This window comes from Kogia breviceps, chromosome 9 (genome assembly GCF_026419965.1).
Source record: "Kogia breviceps isolate mKogBre1 chromosome 9, mKogBre1 haplotype 1, whole genome shotgun sequence".
In the NCBI taxonomy this organism is placed as follows: Eukaryota; Metazoa; Chordata; class Mammalia; order Artiodactyla; family Physeteridae; genus Kogia; species Kogia breviceps.
The window spans coordinates 17,614,939-17,636,455 of NC_081318.1; the positions used below are offsets into that span (position 1 = coordinate 17,614,939).

At 37.6% G+C, this 21,517-nt stretch overlaps 1 protein-coding gene and 1 pseudogene across 3 annotated transcripts in view; one reads left to right on the forward strand and one right to left on the reverse strand.

Annotated features, from left to right (window-relative positions):
• Nucleotides 1–21,517, reverse strand: part of NUP205 (nucleoporin 205) — an 88,196-nt gene that overhangs the window by 24,636 nt on the left and 42,043 nt on the right. For all 3 annotated transcript variants that reach the window (XM_059073821.2, XM_067042074.1, XM_067042075.1), the window contains exons 20-32: nucleotides 19,784–19,865; nucleotides 19,344–19,508; nucleotides 18,891–19,015; nucleotides 15,820–15,934; nucleotides 11,721–11,870; nucleotides 11,079–11,150; nucleotides 10,561–10,718; nucleotides 9,718–9,798; nucleotides 8,763–8,954; nucleotides 7,985–8,252; nucleotides 7,794–7,892; nucleotides 1,708–1,856; nucleotides 583–774 (exon numbers count right to left, since the gene is read on the reverse strand). In XM_059073821.2, coding sequence (XP_058929804.1) covers nucleotides 583–774; nucleotides 1,708–1,856; nucleotides 7,794–7,892; nucleotides 7,985–8,252; nucleotides 8,763–8,954; nucleotides 9,718–9,798; nucleotides 10,561–10,718; nucleotides 11,079–11,150; nucleotides 11,721–11,870; nucleotides 15,820–15,934; nucleotides 18,891–19,015; nucleotides 19,344–19,508; nucleotides 19,784–19,865 — 1,848 coding nt within the window. The remainder of the gene's footprint in view (nucleotides 1–582; nucleotides 775–1,707; nucleotides 1,857–7,793; nucleotides 7,893–7,984; nucleotides 8,253–8,762; nucleotides 8,955–9,717; nucleotides 9,799–10,560; nucleotides 10,719–11,078; nucleotides 11,151–11,720; nucleotides 11,871–15,819; nucleotides 15,935–18,890; nucleotides 19,016–19,343; nucleotides 19,509–19,783; nucleotides 19,866–21,517) is intronic.
• On the forward strand, nucleotides 12,175–12,752 carry LOC131762326 (ras-related C3 botulinum toxin substrate 1 pseudogene; annotated as a pseudogene).

Here is a 21,517-nt window from a genome sequence, read left to right on the forward strand (position 1 = left end):
ACCTGGCATGTAACAGATATTTAATAAATACTTGTTGAATAAATGAAGGGAGGGAAAACAGAATTAATGAAGAATCTAAGACTATAGTGCTTCTCTTATTGTGACATTTGTGGTATTTTTAAGCAGGAGGAAACAGAAATTAAAACAGATTTGGAGGAAAGGAAATGAATTATATATACTGTATTGAAAAATCCTGTGTTTAAAGTAGAACTAGCACATCTACATTGGAATTTCAACAAGCAACTAACAGTCTGATTTTCATTGCGGAAGGATATTTTTTCCCACTCTTCTCCTCATAGACCACTGGGTGTCATGTCGCTTTGCCACCACCAGCAATCAAAGTGAGTAAGCAGCAGTCTCAGTACCCAACTAACCCTCTTAGGATCATTTCAACTCAACTTTGGCATGGTCAGAAGATACAGTTCTAGCACATGTTCCCCAATTTAAAACTCCTTAGAAATGATTACAGTTTGTTTGATAGAAACATGCAAAATGTAGGCCACGTTAATTTTCTTTAATATATCCTTAACCCCAAGAGGAAATGACCTGTTGATCTAACTTCAAGTGAATATAAAGCCTTACCATTTTGGATTCATAAGTATAAAGGGCTTTTAAAAGGGGAGGCTGTGGAGTGAGTAAGCTCTGCAAAGTACAGTCATCTTCTACCAAGCTGTCCACAAGCACCTTCAAATAGCCACTGTTAGAAAGATACAGAAGCCACTGCTGCTGCTTATCTACAGAGACAATCCGATCAAGTAGAGCCAGTGCCAGCATCTGATGGAAGAACAGATCAAAATCCAAAATGTGGAGATGGCTACCAAAATCAACAACAGTAACTCCCTTTATCTGGAAATGTTTAAAAGTTTTCTTACAAGGAGAATGGTTGCCTACAATACAATTCTCTCTCTCTTTTTTTTTTTGAGAAAAATGTATGTTATGTATCCAGAATCTTGATTTATTAATAAAAGAAAAAATTTCAGGGTAAAGTTATATTTCTGAAACAAAACCTAACACATTAAAATAATGGCATTAAATATATTTTAGCAAAATCTAAACATTACTTGCTGGAGGAAAGGGATTTTTAAAAATAGCTTTTCCCCCCACTAATTGTAAAGTTTCACATATTCCTTGTAGAAAACAGAAAACTATACAGAAAATACATTATCTGATAAACACAGATTACTTTGTTCTATGTCTTCCCAAATATTTTTTAACATAATTGAGAGCATACTACATGATGCAGATTCTATGTAATTTTCCACCAGCAGGGAATTATCTTCTCACTATATTATCACCAGTATGACATAATATTTTAAAGATATATAAATGCAAATACTCCTTGAAAAAGCAGAGAAAGATACATTCAGTATAAAAGCTATGTATCCAGCATTCTCTTATGCCAAGATCTTGATTAGCCAGCATCTCTGCTGGTTAATTTCTACCAATGTAAGGCAAATCTCAAAATTAGCAAAAAAGATTATTCTGAGGGTACAGTCTGAACTAATAAAGGATTCTGAACGTAGGTAAACAAAACATACGAATGAACAAAACAGAAATTCCAAATTATAGTCAATAAGAAAATTCACTAAAATATATTATAGAAAATAATTCCCAATATATAACATACATTTGAAAAGCTGATCCAGTTTATGCCTTAATAAGTCAAAATATCTATCCAATTATAATACTAAGCAGGAGTTACTGTACCCTTCCAATCTCATGACCATCACAAGCATCTCGACAGACCACTTCCATAAGGGCAGCACCATAGCTCTCAATGATGGCTATGTTTTCTCGCTGTAATTTACTAAACACATCTTCGGGGGCGGTCAGCCTTTCCCACATGGTTTTCTTGGCTAAAGGGTTACAATAGAAGATATATAAAACACTCCAGCAAAAAGCAGTTTGGTAACTGAGTAATTACACTTCATACATGACGACAACAGAAAAATCCTTCCATTATTGCCTGCACACAAAGACCCATCAACCAATGAGTCTAGGCAGGTAAACTTTAAGAACACAATGCACTATTCCATGCATGTACACTGAGATAACAATGGTATTTGGAAAAGGATGAACTATCCTTAAAGAAATCAAAATGAATTATGAAACCCCAGGAGAAACATTCCTGTATTTACTCCACTAATCAATATGGTTTTATCTTTTATTGAGATCTATGAGAGTTTGGCTACAAAGGAGCAGGTACAAAGTAGACAAAGATCTGCTTCCAACAAACAGATCTTTTATATTTTTTAATTGAAATATTTATTTCATGGACATATATACACTACCAAACGTAGGGTGGATAGCTAGTGGGAAGCAGCCGCATGGCACAGGGAGATCAGCTAGGTGGTTTGTGACCACCTAGAGGGGTGGGATAGGCAGGGTGGGAGGGAGACGCAAGAGGGAGGAGACAGGGGGATATATGTATATGTATACGTATAGCTGATTCACTTTGTTGTAAAGCAGAAACTAACACACCATTGTAAAGCAATTACACTCCAATAAACATGTTAAAAAAAATAAAAAATAAAGAAATATTTACTGAAAAGAAAAGGTATACTCATTATGAAGATAATTTCAATTAATTAAATTTAATTTAATTCAAGGAACACTGATAATTAAAGATAGGATCATATGCTTTACATAGATTCCTGTAAACCTTTTAGAAAAGTTTCATAAATACACTACATAAAGCAATAATCTGTATTTGAAACTAACCTTATGACTTTTCCCCAACTAGTACATGGAAGCAGTTTGTTTTTTTTAACATCTTTATTAGAATATAATTGCTTTACAAATGGTGTGTTGGTTTCTGCTTTATAACAAAGTGAATCAGCTATACATATACATATATCCCCATATCCCCTCCCTCTTGCGTCTCCCTCCCACCCTCCTTATCCCACCCCTCTAGGTGGTCACAAAGCACCGAGCTGATCTCTCTGTGCTATGCAGCTGCTTCCCACTAGCTAACTATTTTACATTCGGTAGTGTATATATGTCAATGGTAGCAGTTTTTAAACTGAGGAAAGATTCTCAAGACAGGGTGATCAGAATGGAGGACAAAACAAAGCAAGTTTAACCATGAAAAATAAAAGTAACACACAATGTGGCCTATATTCCACTATAAAGTTTGCAGCAGTCAAACCTTCAGAGTTGTGTTTTTTTTTTTAATTTATTTGGCTATGCCGGGTCTTAGTTGTGACATGCAGGATCTTCAGTTGCGACATGTGGGATCTAGTGCCTTGACCAGGGATTGAACCCAGGCCCCCTGCATTGGGAGCATGGGACCTTAGCCACTGGACCACCACCAGGGAAGTCCCAAACCTTCAGAGTTTTAATGATATTTTTCCCCTAAAATATCTTTACCACTACTTTGATTTTATTTGTCATATTTAATTTCCAATAGTGTCAAAGCAGGGTATGAGATTATTAATTTTCTCAACCGTGTCACTTCCTTCGGTCACCTGGTCCCATCTACTTCTATTTCACCTGCCTCCACTCTCCACCTCCACCCCAATGCTGCCGCCACACTAGCCCTCAAATTCAGCACCTCCTTCAGTCTCAGGATCTTCGCACTAGCTGTTCTTTATATTCTTCCCCAGATCTTAGCATGACTGCCTCCTCCTCATCATTCCAGCCTCTATCAAATATCACTTCCTCAACTACATCCAGCTTCCCTCCTCCTCCCACCCCCCACACAATATATCACAGTACTATTTTATCTTCTCCACAGTACTTATTCATCAGATTTACTCAAATTATGTTATTTTTTAGTTTCCATGCTTGTACCTCTGTCTCCTCACATCAAATATAAGCTTATTAACAACGGGATTCTGTCTTGTCTACCACTGTTTCTCCAGAATTTAGCACAGTGTCTAGCACATAGTAGAAGCTCAAATATTAATTACTGATTGATTGACAGCTTAAAGGCAAGTTTAGAAACTTTGCTCCAGGGATGCCACCAGATGCTCTCAGGGTGCGGAACCACGGTGGGTGGGTTTTCAGGAACCCAGCCTGAGGAGCTATGGCATCTCCTCTTCAGTTTTACGCATAGGATTGCCACAAAATTATCTGAATAAAGGCTTTGGACAAAAGTCTGAAAGCCACTACTTTACAGGTTTAACATTTTTTAGCCATGAAGTTCTTAGTTCAAACATTCTTATGTAAATGCAACCCCACGGGGCTTCCCTGGTGGCACAGTGGTTGAGAGTCCGCCTGCCTTTGCAGGGGACACGGGGTCGTGCCCAGGTCCGGGAAGATCTCACATGCCGCGGAGCGGCTGGGCCCGTGATCCATGGCTGCTGAGCCTGCTTGTCCGGAGCCTGTGCTCCACAACGGGAGAGGCCACAACAGTGAGAGGTCCGCGTACCACAAAAAAATAAAAATAAATAAATAAATGCAACCCCACCAGAAAAGTCCAGCAAAACTCTTGATTTCCTTTCTCTTCTTAACTCATAAAACTTGTAATTTATACTGGGGGTTGGCAAACTAAGGCTCGTGGGCAAAATGTGATCTCCCACTTGTTTTTGTAAATAAAATTTTAATGCGACATAGCATACGTCTCTGGCTTCTTTTACACAATAATGGCAGAGTTGAGTAGTTGCAACAGAGAACATATGGCTTGCAAAGCCTGAATTAGTTATTATCTGGCCCTGTACAGAAAAAGCTTACTGGCATCTGGTCTATATCATCCAATTTAAGGCTTATTGTTTTATAAACACATATATTGCCATTTTTACTAGAATAAAAGATTTTATTAAAGCAAGAACCCAATTAATGTTTCCTGTTTCCTGGAACAACTAAAAATAATCAACCACCAAATGATTACTGATTTTTGTTTATACTGTAAAAAGGGGAAATAATCTAAATGTCCAAAAATGGGTAGGCTAAATAAATATGGTATATCCATAAGTGGCAAAATCCATACAGGTATTTAAAATGTTACTTAATGAGGCAGGAAAAGCTGATAAAATACTAGAGAGAAAAGGGAAGATTTAAATCAATAAAAAAAGATGGCTGGCTTTAACCAAAATGTCATGATAGTTTCTAATCTCTTTTTAAAATATGATTGGATATTATGGTTTCATAAACAAAGAACAACAGGAATATTCTTGATCAAAAGTTGCAATAGCCCAGAAGAATTATGAGCAGAGCAGAAAGTTCCTCATTCTTATTATAATTCCTAATTCTTATTTATAAATAAAAGATACTACCAAATACCATTAACTTGTCAAACTTAAAAAGAAAAGCCAGTTTAGAAGAAAATAGAACATATGAGAAAAACTTATAATAAAAGTGCTTAAAATTACAATTTAAACAATTTTAAAATTAAGAATTCAAACTGACATCTTCCATACAGCTATATCAATTAACTATAAATTAAAGTTGAATGATAAGCTCCTAGAAAATGGAAAGTTAAAAATGAGTCTGTTTTAAAAGCAATATAATCCACTTTACTGAAATTACAACAAAATATTCAAACAGGGCTAATCTCACAGAAATAAAATTAAGGAGGATGCACTATATCCTCTACACTGAGGTGTTAGCATAACTTTATAGGTTGGCTTTATAAACTTTATTGAAAACATTAACTGATTAAAAATATGCTGAAAGGCTTCCCTGGTGGCGCAGTGGTTGAGAATCCGCCTGCCGATGCAGGGGACACGGGTTCGTGCCCTGGTCTGGGAAGATCTCACATGCATGCCACAACTAAGGAGCCAGCGAGCTACAACTAAGACCCAGAACAACGAAAATAATAAAAATTAATAATAATAATAAAAAGAAAACAGATTTTTTATTTTAAAAAAGTAGAATCTTCTTTTATGGTCACACTGCTTTTACCACATCTTGATAATGACTTCTTATAAAGCACGTTGTAGAGCGCCACCTAGTGGTTAAGTGGTGATTTTGCCAATTCAACTACAACGTTAAAAAAATTTTTTAGTGAAGAGGAAAATGGGGGAGGTGTGTTGGCGGATTATCTCTCTTAAAAAAAGCCCCTATTGGGGTTCCCTGGTGGCGCAGTGGTTGAGAGCCCGCCCGCCGATGCAGGGGACACGGGTTTGTGCCCCAGTCCGGGAAGATCCCACATGTCGCGGAGTGGCTGGGCCCGTGAGCCATGGCCGCTGGGCCTGCGCGTCCGGAGCCTGTGCTCTGCAACGGGAGAGGCCACAGCAGTGAGAGGCCCGCGTACCACAAAAGGGAAAAAAAAAAAAAAAAAAAAAAAAAAAAGCTCCTATTTGTTTAAAAAGTTTCTCTGAACTATTATTTTTAACGACCTTAAAAATATTTTTGTGCATTATTTATGCTGGTAGGAAATTCCTATAAATATGTCATTTGGCTGTTATTCCATTCTAAGGGAGATATTACACAAAAATATATAGCCAGTAATGAATAATATGAGATAATCTACGTCTTACACACAGAGTGGTTTTTAAGAATCTGTGTTCAGTACTTCCCTGGTGGTGTAATGGTTAAGACTCCGCCTGCCAATGCAGGGGACATGGGTTCGAGCCCTTGTCCGGGAAGATACCACATGCCGCGGAACAACTAAACCTGTGAACCACAACTACTGAGCCTGCGCTCTAGAGCCCGCATGCCACAAGTACTGAAGCCCGCGTGCCTAGAGCCCATGCTCCGCAACGAGAGAAGCCATCACAATGAGAAGCCCGCACACCGCGAAAAAGAGTAGCCCCCACTTGCCGCAACTAGAGAAAGCCCACGCGCAGCAACAAAGACCCAACGCAGCCAAAAACAGATAAATTTATTAAAAAAAAAAAAAAAAAAAAAAAAAAGAATCTGTGTACAAAATAACAAATACTCATTAAGGTTCTCAGAAAGCACAAGGAGCCCATTAGGAGAAGGTACTTATGACAAGTTCTTAAATAGCAGAGTAATTCTGGCAAAGAGTATTATATGCTGGTCTCCTGAATAGTTAAAAATATTTTCCATATTTGGCGATGAAAGAATCCATATTATTAACTCTTATTTAAAAATACTAACTATATGGGAATTCTTTCTCAGTCCAGTGGTTAGGACTCTGCGCTCTCCCTGCCGATGCCCTGGGTTCAGTCCCTGCTTGGGGAACTAAGATCCCACAAGCTGAGCAGCACAGCCAAAAAAAAAAAAAAGATAACTATAGTTTACAAAGTTGATTTATCATTGTTTTAAATACACAGATCTTTTGACCATGAAATTCTACTCCTTGGAATTTATCCAAGAAAAACTTCACATTAGTACAAAAAGACATGTAAGCTACTGATGAGAATTTAAACTGGTAGAAGGCCATTTGGTAGAATCTATTAAAATGAAAATGTGCACCCTCTTTCACATGGAAATTCCACCATGAAGTATCCTTCTTGAGAAATATACAGGCATATAAAAGAATATTTGATGCAGCTTTTTTGTGAGAGTAAAAAATTAGACACAATTTAAACACTTATGAATAAGGCAAATGGTTAAACAAATGGTACTTCTATACTATGGAATAACAGAGCTATTTTAAAAGATATGTACTGTATGCTTTGTTCAATGGGACCAGAGGTGAGCAGAGTTACAAAAATATATAAGCTAAAGTAGTATTTGAGGGTCTGTGTTTACATTACTTTTGTACTATTGTCACAATTTTAGAAAACTAAACATTCTTCCTTGACTTTGGAGCAAGCACTTTGATTCCATAAAGACTCATTTATTATAGCTTTGCTGAGCCAAAAGATGAAAAGGTGATTTTTTTTGGTTAAATTTAAAGTAACCAATTTCTAAAAACAGAAAAGACAGAAATCTAATTCTACCTGCTTGTAAGGTGTCTGGTTCATCTGGTCTCTGGGCAATCTGTAAGTAATAAAGCAGAGAGCCATACAGGTGTGTCCTCACTCGCTGGAATCCGCCACCTAGGAAAATATAGTAGCGTAAAAACCTTTTTTCAAATTAAGTTAAAACAAATACAGAAGTTGTAAGTTATAGAAAATTTAGATGAAAAAACCTGTCTTCAAGATGAAGTCTAACAGTTTCTTCAATATGATATGAAGCGAAGAATCTCCAATAGAAGCAAACCCCACCACTGCATTCTCTGCAGGCGGAGGTGAGGTGAAAGAGTTATCAAGCACAAAAGCATAATGAGCCTCTCCGGGTCCCAAGACTACTGGTTGCTTCTGTTCTGTGCGAACGGCTTGGCTTAGGTGAGCAGTCAGGGTGAACACAGCACCTGCTACCACTGGCATTAACTCCTGTGCTGCTTCGTCATCCAGTATCTTGAAGCAGAAAGACAAATCAGAGTGAGCACCCTGCTTTCAGCTACAGCCATTAACATGTCTTACACATTTAGCTTTTCAATTACCGTAAGAATATGGGAATGGAATTGTATCGTTCAAAGACAGTAAAAGCTAATACACAAAAAGCAATTAAAATAGAATGCTGGGTAATGTGTTCTTAACCAGAAGGGAGCCCTATCAGAATTCCCTAGAGGTTTTTCATGGAAATTAACGTAATGGCCTCACCACTAGAGTCTCCCATTCAGCAGGTCTAGGGTAAGATGTGTCATGTAGGTTTTTAAAAAGCTTCCTAGAAAATTCTGATACACACTCTGGTTGAGAATCATTACTGTACAGAGTTAATACCTTTCTCAAGGAAAGTCTTAACACTGGCACTGCACAACTCTATTTACACCAAATGGAAAATGGGAAAAAAGGAGTGGCAAACTGTATGTTTAAATGATATAAATATTCGTTTGGCAGTATAAAGGAACTTATGAAGCATGTCACCTTATCATGCACATCTTGTAAAATATCACGAATAATCAGTTGTCGATCCTCTGCCTGAATGAGGTCCTGAGGGCAAGCTGTCAGTATAATTTCTACCAGCTGCCTCCATGACTCCAGAGCATGCCGTTTTGCATGAAGACACTGCAACAATTTGTTTCTTCCAACCACGTACTGAAGTATAGTGCTGATTTCCTACAGCCGCAGAAATTGAATTGCAAGGTTAACACATAGGCAAATAATGTCTTTTAACCAACAGGTTCCTATTTTTAACACTGTCAGTTAATCTAAAAACATTTATAGAATACTCCGGAAACCTTCCACATGCTTTCAAGTCAGCAGATAACTTTTCACATTATACTGGTAGCCAGAGCTATGAAAAATAACAAATAAGGCTGTGTGTGTGTGCACGCACACGCGCATGTGTGTGTAAGGCAGAGGGCAGAGGTGATGTGGGTGGAAATGAGTTTTTAATGCCATCTTCTTTTTTCTTGCAACTGTCTAGTTATACTTACTCCAGAACACTAGAGTTCCCTAAAACCCAAATTCAATGGCATGTTTCCTTGATGTGTCTTTTATTTCTTTCCCTCTTGCTTTGACCTCACCAACTGTGTTTCCATGAATGTGGTTCTTCCCACCTGCTCTCTTATCCGTATCTCCCCATTTGTGGTGATAAATGACTCCTTCCTTGCTGGTAGGGAGCAACTGAACTCTATTACACAATATGAAAAGGTTATAAAATCCTCAACTAGCTTAGCAGAAAAGATGTTATTTGTTCTGGCATCCAGACACTAACTTCAGTCACAAGTCAAAAGTGGAAGATACCATTAAAATTTAACTTTTAAATAGTTTACTAATAATGAACTAGAAGTCAATTCACTGTTTTGTCTTCTAACTGGCAATTTAAGTAGTTAAGTAGTTAAAAGGTTAAAACTAACATATACTCAACAGGGCTTACCTCCATCAGTAGAGGTCTCTGTCCTATGGCTGCCATACCCTGAAGGGCATTTACTTCGGCTACAAGAACTCTATGAAGAAGCTATATAATTGAGAAATGAGAGAAAAATAAGACCATTTCAGACACTGGTAGAACAATAACCTAGCAATTACTCTAAACTGCCCTAGACGGAAAAGTTTCAGATACCTTTACATATAATCTAATAGTGGCACTGTCCAAGTTTCTGTCAAAAACAGTATATCCGGGCTTCCCTGGTGGCGCAGTGGTTGAGAATCCGCCTGCCGATGCAGGAGACACGGGTTCGTGCCCTGGTCCGGGAAGATCCCACATGCCGCGGCGCAACTGAGCCCGTGAGCCATGGCCGCTGGGCCTGTGCGTCCGGAGCCTGTGCTCCGCAACGGGAGAGGCCACAACAGTGAGAGGCCCGCATACCGCAAAAAAAAAAAAAAAAAAAAAAAAAAAAAAAAAAAAAAAAAACAGTATATCCCTCACATGTCGGACAGTGATACCAAAGAGCGTCTGTGGCAGGAAAGTTAGTGGAACTGCACGGGATAGCTTCTTCCTACTAGTGAGGTGATTACCATTTACCTGGTAGAGAGTTAAATGGGTAAAACCACTCCATTGTTATAGCTGGGTAGCATGACTACTAAGAGGAAGGTGATAGGGAACCTTTTATGGAGGCAAAATTAGTGTGGCCTATTCAGTTTTCTTTCCTGCCTGTTTGAAAAGTGAAAACCAGTCCAATAAACCAATATCTCTATTAGAAAATAAAAAGTTATTTTTTCCTTAACGACTCAAAGTCTGAACTACTTGATACTGCACATGCTCTAAAGCAACGCTCACCTTGACATTGCAGACTGTCTGTCCCCGTAAATTCTTGTGTTCACAGTTAGCAATAACTTGTTCAATCTGGGCCCGATCAAAGAAGTCCAATTGCAAAGGCTCAGGGATCTCCTGACTGAAGTCAATGGAGTCGAGAATACTGAGGATTTTTCGACGTACTAGAAATAATAAAACGTAGTTCTATTTCACTTGGAACACTGAAGAGAAGAGCTAACCACCACACTCAGCTCACCCTCAAAGACAGTGCAATGTTCAGAAAGGACATCAGTCTGGAAATTGAAGACTGTGTTGAAATCTAAAATGGATTTTATTTCTAGTACATTCATTTGCAAAAATATTGTTTTCCCATCCTATCATCTTAGTTATAAAAAAAATTTTTTTGATGACAAACAATCCTTTATAGAGCTTTTCTACATCAGTTCAGAATTTGCAGATACAGGCATTAATTACCTCTTGAAATTTTATGCAATTAAATATATATGTATATACAAATTTATTACAAATTCAAAGGGCTTTACCTTTTGTAGCAGTATCAAAGTGCAGGAACCCAGACACAGACCTGTTTTCATCTTCTATTCCTCCTTCCCCATCTGTTGGAGCATCAATAATAACATATCAGAAAAAGAACAACACACTCATAAAATTTATTTGGAAATAACAAACACAAGGTATTTTATTTCTATGTCACTGTTTCTAGGTCAAAGAGCCCCTTGCAAATGGATAATTAAAATGCAAAGATGATGAGGACTTATCAACAACATTCATCTAATTCTTTCCGTCTCTATGAGATCCACTTCACAATTGTAGAGAGCATAATCAGAACTTCAAAAGAGGCAGGACCCAATCATGCCAGTGAGATGATTAGAAAAGCTTATGCTTAATTTGCATGTAAAATACGTATTAGAATATCTTGGGTCATGCTGGCTCAGTGTGACAAACTCCACTGTGTATCTGTATCTACGAATAGAGCAAAATATGAATGCTCCAAACAACAATAAAATTGCAATTATGGGTGATTTTGTGTTTTAAGGAAAGAATTCTAAAGGCAGAAAGAACTTGTTTGGCCTACAATCACATACTAACCGTAAGATTCAGATTTGTGCTTGCATTCACACAGACCAGTCAGCAGCATAATAATATAAATGCCAACACATGTTCACCTGAGTATGGTTTCACTGGCATGTCATCCAGTAGGAGGTGAAGGAGCCTCTGGGTGTGTGACCGTTGGCGATTCAGAGAAGTCACCCTTAGTTCTATCGAGGCAGTCTTCATCAGCCATGACATTTGGTTCAGCATAGATATTTCATATTCTGGAATTGAAACATGAATGTTTAGTTTCCCAGTATAATAACACAAGATCAGAACAGACCTAAAACCCGTAACTCACCAGATATTTTCCCATGTAACATAGTCAATATTTTATGAAAATTGGCACCATAATAATTTATCACTCTAGAAAATTAAAAAAGAAAAAAAACAGAGGCCAAGGGAGAAAAATAAACTAGTATATGTGTATGAAAGGTGAGCAAAAGCAACTGAAGGACAAGAGAATCAAGTTTCTGTCAGCAGAACAATTTCACACAGACATAGAGGATTCTGAGTCTACCATACCATATGCAGGCCATCAAGTGTGTGGTGGCGGGAGACGGCGCTGTAGGTAAAGCTTGCCTCCTCATCAGTTACACGACCAACGCCTTTCCTGGAGAGTATACCCCACTGTCTTTGACAACTATTCTGCCAATGTTATGGCGGATGGAAAACTGGTGAATTTGGGCTTGTGGGATACAGGTGGACAAGATGATTATGACCTATTACGTCCCCTATCCTATCCGCAAACAGATGGATTCTTAATTTGTTTTTCTCTTGTGAGTCCTGCATCGTTTGAAAATGTTCATGCAAAGTGGTACCCTGAAGTGTGACACCACTGTCCCAACACTCCTATCATCCTAGTGGGGACAAAACTTGATCTGAAGGATGATAAAGACACGATTGAGAAACTGAAGGAGAAGAAGCTGACACCCATCACCTACCCACAGGCCTTGGCCACGGCCAAGGAGATCGGTGCCATCAAATGCTGAGAGTGCTCGGCGCTCACGCGGCGAGGCCTCAAGACAGTTTTTGATGAAGCTATCTGGGCAGTTCTCTGCCCACCTCCCGTCAAGCAGAGAAAGAGAAAATGCCTGCTGTTGTGAATGTCTGGGCCCCTCCTGCCTGTCCCGTCCCCCAGGACCCTTTGCACACTTTGCTCAAACGGTGGAGACTTTGCACTCAATGCCAAGTTTTTGTTACAGATTAGTTTTTCCATAAAACCATTTTGAACCAATCAGTAATTTCCAGGTTTTGTCTGTTTAAAGTGTAAGAGTTCAAACTTTCACATTCTATTAAAGTTTAGCCCTAAAATGACAAGCTTCTTTAAAGCCTTATTTTTCAAAGCCCCTATTCTTGCTCAGATTAAGAGTTGCCAAAATACCTTGTGAACTAAGTTGCACTGCTGGTCTAAGAACACTAACCACTACTGTTTAAAGACCGTTGTTTGGAAGAGACTGTAGCTTCTGAAGCAGGAGATGCAGACGCTCGCTAATGAGTTTCAGACGTGAAGAGCAGTACAGCCTCCTTCCTGAAATGTTGTCATTTAATGCATCCTGATTTACCAGCCTGTGTTCACTACCTAACATTGTACTTTACATCATAATGAATGAATGTAACAGCTCAGCTCTTTGGATCAATCTTTTTAATAGTGAGATTTTTAGAACAAATTAGCGTATTAGCTTTTGTGAGATTTTGAACAGAGCTCTTACTACCGTGCTGCCTCCGATGAAGCATTCTGCTCTGGCCGTGGGTGCACTGGGTGAGGTGGGTGGAACACTTGTGATCAGAGGATGAAGACAGTATTTTAACAAAATATGGAAATTTACACTACATTGTGTACGTAATAATTAAACTATTAAAAGTGTCACAGGTAAAAGTTTTAAAAGGTTAATTTCTGTCAAATGCAGTAGATGATGAAGAAAGGTCAGTATTATCAGTAAGTGTTTTCTTAAGCTTTTCCTTTTCCTTAAACCTGCCTACCCCTCCTGAAATTGGGCATTTAATGCATCTTTGACCTGGTCATGCTCATAGTTGCAAACTTAGTAAGTGCTTTTCTTATAGAACTCCCCCCTCCGGCCTTTTTTTTTTTACAAATTTATTTATTTTATTTATTTATTTTTGGCTGCACTGGGTCTTCATTGCTACTCGCGGGCTTTCTATAGTTGCGGCGAGTGGGAGCTACTCTTTGTTGCGGTGCGTGGGCTTCTCATTGCAGTGGCTTCTCCCATTGCGGAGCATGGGCTGTAGGCACGCGGGCCCAGAGTTGTGGCTTATGGGCTCTAGAGTGCAGGCTCAGTAGTCGTGGAGCACAGGCTTAGTTGCTCTGTGGCACGTGGGATCTTCCCAGACCAGGGCTTGAACCCGTGTCCCCTGCATTGGCAGGTGGACTCTTAACTACTGCACCACCAGGGAAGCCCCTAGAATCCCTTCTTAATGAGCAATATGCCTCCTTGTATGATAAAATCTTTCTGAATATGCATTAGAAAAAATTTTTTTTGTAGATTAGTAAAAGTGCATTCCTGTTTTCATGTTACTTTATTCAAAGCCAGTAAGTGCTTTCCTTGGTCTTCTAGTAACTAGGTATAAAAATCATGTGTGGCAGCTTTTCAGTTTTTAAAATACTTTAGATATTCTTAAACTGTAAACCTTGCCAGATCACCGACACTGCACCTGGACTAATAACACTGACCCCCCACCGCCTGCCTCACTGAGTGCACACACGCTTCCTTGTCCTTGCGCCAACGATGTTCCTTGGGGTCTGTGAGCTTCTGTCAACCCTGTGCTCATGCTAACGAAGTTCTGCACAACTTACCCACTGGCAAGAATATGAGCTTGGACCTTTCAACCACTAGAACAAAACTGTTTAAGCTGACAGTTGCAGAATGGTGGAGTGTTTTTACATTGATCTTTTGCTAATGCGATTAGCAGTATGTTTTGCATGTATGACTTAATAAATCCTTGAATCATGAAAATAAAAACCCAAGTAATTCTCAAATATTTAACTTGTTAAAAAAAACCACTATCATAAAATTTGATTCTTATTTCAGAAAACAAATACATTTTTTAAAACTAAAATAAATCTAAATTGCATAATTTTATGATGTCTTGAGATTATGAAGGACATTTGGTCTAATATATAATTAGGACTGGGAATCTCTTATACAATATAAGTTTTTGAATCCAATATTATTTCAATATGCCTGGCTTTGAAGTCCTAAATTATGACAGTTTTATAAATATAAAATTCACCGAACACTACTACTACTGCTAGTAATAATGATTACAAGCAAAGCTAGATCAATTTTTTAAAAGTAGAAAGCATAATAGGCAAGATATTAACTGTTTTTTTTAATTAGGAATTAAAAAGGGTTTCTTAAAAACCTTCTTATAAACAAAATCTTAGGGCTAAAAATAAAATACACTTATTACAAAAATGAAGTGAAAATTTTCTGCCACTAGGTAATTCCCAACAGTCTCTCACACCATACTCTAAAAAGTAAATAGAAGCTGATAATTACTCGTAATGGAAATTTATTATGAAATTTGTGAGCCTAAATTTCCTAAAACATAAAGATGATGCAAAATAAACTTTAAAAAAACTCAATAAAACCACTACTGGATATAATATGAACTCAGAAAACTTATAACTTGATCAAAAAGAAAATTATATAAAATAGAATCCTATAAAACATAGGTAGCCTGGGATAACTGTGTTGATCAGGCCAATAAACTAAAGTTATAAATAGTTTCCATTGTAATTAGTTTTCTATTTTTCATTTCAAGACCTGAATTGGTTTCAATATATACACAAGAAACAAAAGTAAAACAGATTTTTATGAAACAATTTCGCTCAAAAAATCTAAATTTCCAAAATCTTCTTAAATATTTTCTTATCCCTTCAACACAATTTTAAAATTGTATTTGTTAGTTAAAGGATCAAATTCCATCCTTAACAGGCTATTTTTAAATAATTTTATGCTGGCAGTTAAAACATCAGGTTTCTCAAGCACAAATTAAAAAGCAACCCAAAGGAACACAGAAGCAAAGTAATAAAATGAGAAAAGAATTCCACAAATTCTAAAACTGCTACCCCCAACTGTTATGAAATTAAAATCACTCAACACATACTTTACAGATTTGTTTTAATAATAAGGGAAAATAATGTCCTACCTTTGTTAGAAAATGGTAAATGTTGCAACTGAGAAAATAAGAAGTCCTGGCTGGTTCTCAAGTATCTCATAGTAGGACCAGATGTATCAGAGCATGCACATAACTGATATATCACCTAAAGAATTACAGTAAAATAAGAAAACTCCCAAATCAGCTTTTTATATTATACATTTTAAGATAAAAGGCGAACTTAAATCTACTAAGTGGAAACTAAGACCCATTAGCAACTAAAGCAAAATGGATAAACGCATGTACATATAAAATAAAAGCTCAGAGTTACAAGCAGTTCTTGGCACACTAACTCAAAATATACTGGAATACAACTGGAGAATGCTGACAACAGTATTATAGGACTAATCTTGAAATCACCCTAAATATATTACTATTGAGTTGGCCAAAAAGTTTGTTCGGGTTTTTCCGTAAGATGTTACGAAAAACCCGAACGACATTTTTGGCCAACTCCAATATATATACATGTAATTAATTAACAAGTTTTAGTATTTTAACTATTATTAGTAGCAAATTACTCAGAAGTAACTTCTAAAAACCAAGGTTATGTATTAATCAGTTGATAAAAATGTTGGGATCAGAGAATCCCTTGCAGGTATCTAACCTTATGTGTTTCCAAAGAGCAATGATTCAGTGTTCACCATTTCAGTGTTTGCTGTGACTATACAACTAGTAACGACAACGGACTGTAAATTCAATTTGTGTCTAGAAATACAGTCTTAAGAAAAACATAAAATAACAAAAGGTAACTAAAGATGTTGAGTAAAGCAGAGTAAAAAGACTAGAAACAACCTAAGTGTAATTTATATTGTAGCAGCATTAGAAAGTTTATGGGGGTAGGCACAAAACTGTATGTCTACTGAACATACCTAAATAAATAACATGTATACCCAAGGAAAAGATAAGAAGGGAACACAAGGTAAAGCTTTAAGTACTTGCAGATGTATGCTTGTCTTTCAAACAGCTTTGATATTATTTTTGACACTCTATAAATACTGAACTTCTCAAAACAAAACCAAGTTATTCATATGAGATGGTAAGTTAAGAAGATTCAAGAACAGATGCTCAAATATGCTCAGATATGGGAGAGGTAATACTATTAGAGGGAGAAGGACACAATAGTGAGTTCCAAAAGCACGAAGAGCCACTTTACAAGGGTTTGCGTGATACACTTCCTAGTTCCCAAAACCAGGTAGGAAAAATCTCCATTGCTAAAGTGAAGAGAGCAAAGGCACAAGATTGTGTCAACTCTTCAACCAGAAGACTTCATACTGCTGGATGATGAAAGTATCAATAAGGCCCAAATTATTTCCCTTCCATATGATCAAATTTTTTTTAAACTAACAAGCTCTTCTTAGAGGTTTAATTTTTTCCTGAAGCATAGTGAAGTATAAACCTAGAGGTTGGAACTTCCCTGGTGGCGCCATGGTTAAGAATCTGCCTGCCAAAGCTGGGGACACAGGTTCGAGCCCTGGTCCGGGAAGATCCCACATGCCGTGGAGCAACTAAGCCCGTGCGCCACAGCTGCTGATCCTGTGCTCTAGAGCCTGCGAGCCACAACTACTGAAGCCCACGCACCTAGAACCCATGTTCCACAACAAGAGAAGCCACCGCGATGAGAAGCCCATGCACAAGAAAGAGTAGCTCCCACTCGCCACAACTAGAGAAAGTCTGCTCGCAGCAACGAAGACCCAACATAGCCTAAATAAATAAACAAGCAAACAAACAAATAAATAAATAAACCTAGAGGTAAGGGAAGCCTCTTTCATTAAAAATGGAGCAGTGCTTCTTGTTAAAATGCAGATTCTGACTCAGCAGGTCTGGCGTGGGGCCTGAGATTCTACACTAACAAGCTCCCAAGAGGTGATGCTGATGATGCTGGTCCACATTTTGAGTAGCAAAGTCATAGAGCACGTGTAATAAACTGGCGGACTGCTGGTTTAGACATGTTTTGTTTGGTCAGTACAGTGTTTCAGAAAGCAGAGGATCTGGCAAACCAGGGCCTGCATCCCAACAGGGTAAAAATGAGCAGGGGCTGAGCAGCAGGGCATGTGCTCTCCAGTCGGCCAGATTCTCCTCTCCCTCCCCTCCCCATCTATTTGTCTTAAATCTGGTTTCATTCACTTACTTCACCTGCCTAATTCCTTTAGCCCAGATGATTAACCTTATCAATTGCTTCTACCTAAATATGTCAAAATCTGTAACACTGTGCTAAAATATACATCAAGTTTGTTCCCAAATTAAGGGATTCACAGGAAGACCTAGCTGTAGTACTTAGAAGTGAAAGGTTGTTTGGATAGCTAGAGGATAGAGGAAAACAGTACAGAATTACAAAAAGAAAAACAAAACAGGAAAATAACAAAGAAAAATCTCCATGTTACTAGAAATTAATAACGCATTTCTTATGAAAATGAGAATCAGGGTGTCACTTAAATTGAGAAATTAGTCATATCTTATAAAGCCTAGTTCTTAAAATACTTATAAAATGAATAAAACAAGAAATAAACAAAAGAATAAAACACAAGTAAGACAACAGTTCTCGTTACAGTTTAAACTTACATTAATTTCACTGTCTACCACCTCACATATAGCTATAGGGCTGCATAATTTACATGGTTCTTAAAAAGTACCTTCACTTACATTCTTGCATTCTCATGTAAGTCTCACAACAGCCCATTTCACAGATTTAAAAACTCAGAGAAGTTTCATGGCATGCCCAAGGTGACATAGCTAGTTAAGGGGCAGAGATAGGAACCAGAGGTCTTCTGACTCAAATCTACTACTCTCGTCACCAAAAAGAAACAACTTGAAACATAGCATCCTTGAAAAGTTCCCACATTATCTGGTCTAAATGCATCCAACTTCCCTTATTTTTCAAGTGATCAACATATAGTATCATGTAGATCTACGGGATTTTTATCCATAAATGAAAGACTGGTCAAACCGCTAAATGAAACTCATTTCAATTCAGTCATACTGTTATACTTTCATATCTGTGATGGAATCAAACATCTAATTAAGCTTCTTCTCCTAAGTGCTACAAAGTGCAGCCCTCTGTATACCTGGTAACACAGCTCAGCAAGTTGAGGAGATTCTCTCACTGCCACCGGGCCTGTTCTCCCTTCAGTTCCCTTCTCCAAGATGTTTAAGATGGCATGAAGGCAAGTCCGAGGGCAACCTAACACTCCTGCATAAAACCATAAGGAAATTCAGATTCTCTTTTCAAATTTCTGCATTAAAAACCTTAAAATACCTTTATAAAACTTAAATTCCATACACAAATACCCTACCATAAACATCCTTTCAAATAGTGATACAGAAAATTTATTAAATACTAACTTTTCAAGGGTTAGTTTGTCCACACTTGATATAAGTCCTAAAGATTGGCCCATCACATTACCTTTCATACATTATTTCTTTCAGTGAGTTATCCCATGAGCCTGGAATTCAATAAATGACCATTTAGCAACATAAATATGAAAAGAAATAAATGCCTATGTGTCTTATGGCTATACCTGGGTCTTGTAGGTTTGTGGTACTGACAGGTTTCTTCAATTCAAAGCCCAATAGGTAGAGAGCAAGATTTGGTGGATTGCGTTCCAGAGAGGTGATGAGAAGATTCAAAATGTGGATTCTTGTTTCATGACGGATTCCAGCTAATTTCTTTTCAAGTTCTGATCCTTAATGTGGAAATCACAAAACAATAAAAAGTTAACATAAATCAAATGGGAAAATATAAAACTTGTATCCCAAACCTCCATGTTTTCTTTAGTTTTAGTTTACTTGATTAGCCATTACATTAAGTTCAGATTTAAGAGGTTTCCCAAAAGCCTTATATACTTTTATGCTAGCAAATTCTCAAATTTCTCTTACATCACCACTAGACATTCAACAGTTTTCTTTATAGTAAGCATTTACATAAAATAAAAAATATACGTGTTAATCTAAGACATACCCTCTTCTAGACGTACAAATTCTTCTGTATCTTCACTATCCAAACACTCCACAAATCCAGCCATCAGCTTCTGACTTACACTCTGAATTCATACAAAGATTTTAAAATGACTAAATATTAGAGAAACTATGATAAATATGATATATATTTATAAACATTTTTCTATAAAGAAAAAAGGCAAATCTGCTCCAAGGAAAGTATTTAGGTTTTAGTTACATTTTTAATTAATATAAAACTGAGTTCCTTAACTGAATGCCATTTAGCTTGCTATAGAAATAAAGAAACACAAACTTTAAAAGTTTATTGGTTTTAAAACTTGCTTCACTAATTTTCTTTCCCAAAGAATCAAACTAGTTTTTTTAAAAAATAACATTAAATTGCTATTTCATAACTTCTTCATTATATACTCAATGCTATCAGATCTTAACTAAAATATAAAATAAAATTCTCATCTTCTCTCTTTAGAAATGTACACGTACACCAGTTTTATATTTCTGGGCTGAGAGACTAGATACTACTTTACCTCCTTTAAGAACTCTAGCAGGATGCTATGGGGACTTCCCTGGTGGTCCAGTGGTAAAGAAGCCATCTTCCAATGCAGGGGACGCGGGTTTGTTCCCTGGTCGGGGAACTAAGATCCCACATGCTGCAGGGAAACTAAGCCCACGCTCCTCAACTAAAGAGCCTGCATGCTGCAGACTACAGAGCCCACACGCTCTGGAGCCCGTGCACCACAACTAGAGAGGGAAAACCTGCACGCCACAACTAGAGAGAAGCCCGCGTGCCGAAACGAAGAGCCTGCGCGACACAACTAAGACCCAAAGCAGCCAAAAATAAATAAATACTCTTAAAAACAAACAAATAAAAAACAAGAACTCTAGAAGGATGCTAAAATTGGTAATAACAATTCATACTCAAATGAATGCCAGCAAAATGAAAATTTTCATTCAACATCCTCTAATTAATTATGTGGTTTCATGAACTTCATCCAAAAACCGGATTAGACATCTATATTGTACTATAAATAATGGTTCTCAACCTTGGCAGTACTGTCACTCCAGAAGGCACTTAGAAATATGTGGGGGCATTTTGAGTCATCAAAACTAGAGATTACTACTGACAGTTGCAGGGAACGAGGGATGCTAAGAGTCCTGCAATTTGAGGGACAGTTACACATAAAATGAAGATCTGTCCCACCCAGAATGCCAGAAGAGTCCCTTTTTCAAAACACAGAAAGACAATAATTTTCTTCAACTAGCAAGAGCAGTGATTACCAGCATAAAATACAAAAGGACAAATGTCTATAAAGAGAAGGAAAAATAGCAGATTCCCCAATTATAGCTATTCAATGAATAGAAAGAGAACTATTATAAATTGGACTAAAAGAGGAAAACATCTACAAACGTTCTCCAGTGTATCAAATGAAGTGACACAAATGTGGGTCACCAAAAAGCCATAGAAGTAGACAACTCACAACAGTGAAATCAGACTTGCAGAGGCTCACCCACCACAGAGGCAACTGAGGAAGGGTGAAACAAAGGATGCGAAAAACAAACAGAAGTTGCACTTACAAACCTAATAATCACTTTAATGTGCCTGGAGTAGCAACAGTCTCATTAGGCCATACAGTCACATACCAGAATATAGAGTATAATCACATACGACAGTATATGTAGTATCACTGGGAATGGTATTATCGTCAAACACAAATCACAGCCCCGCACATGGGTAGGC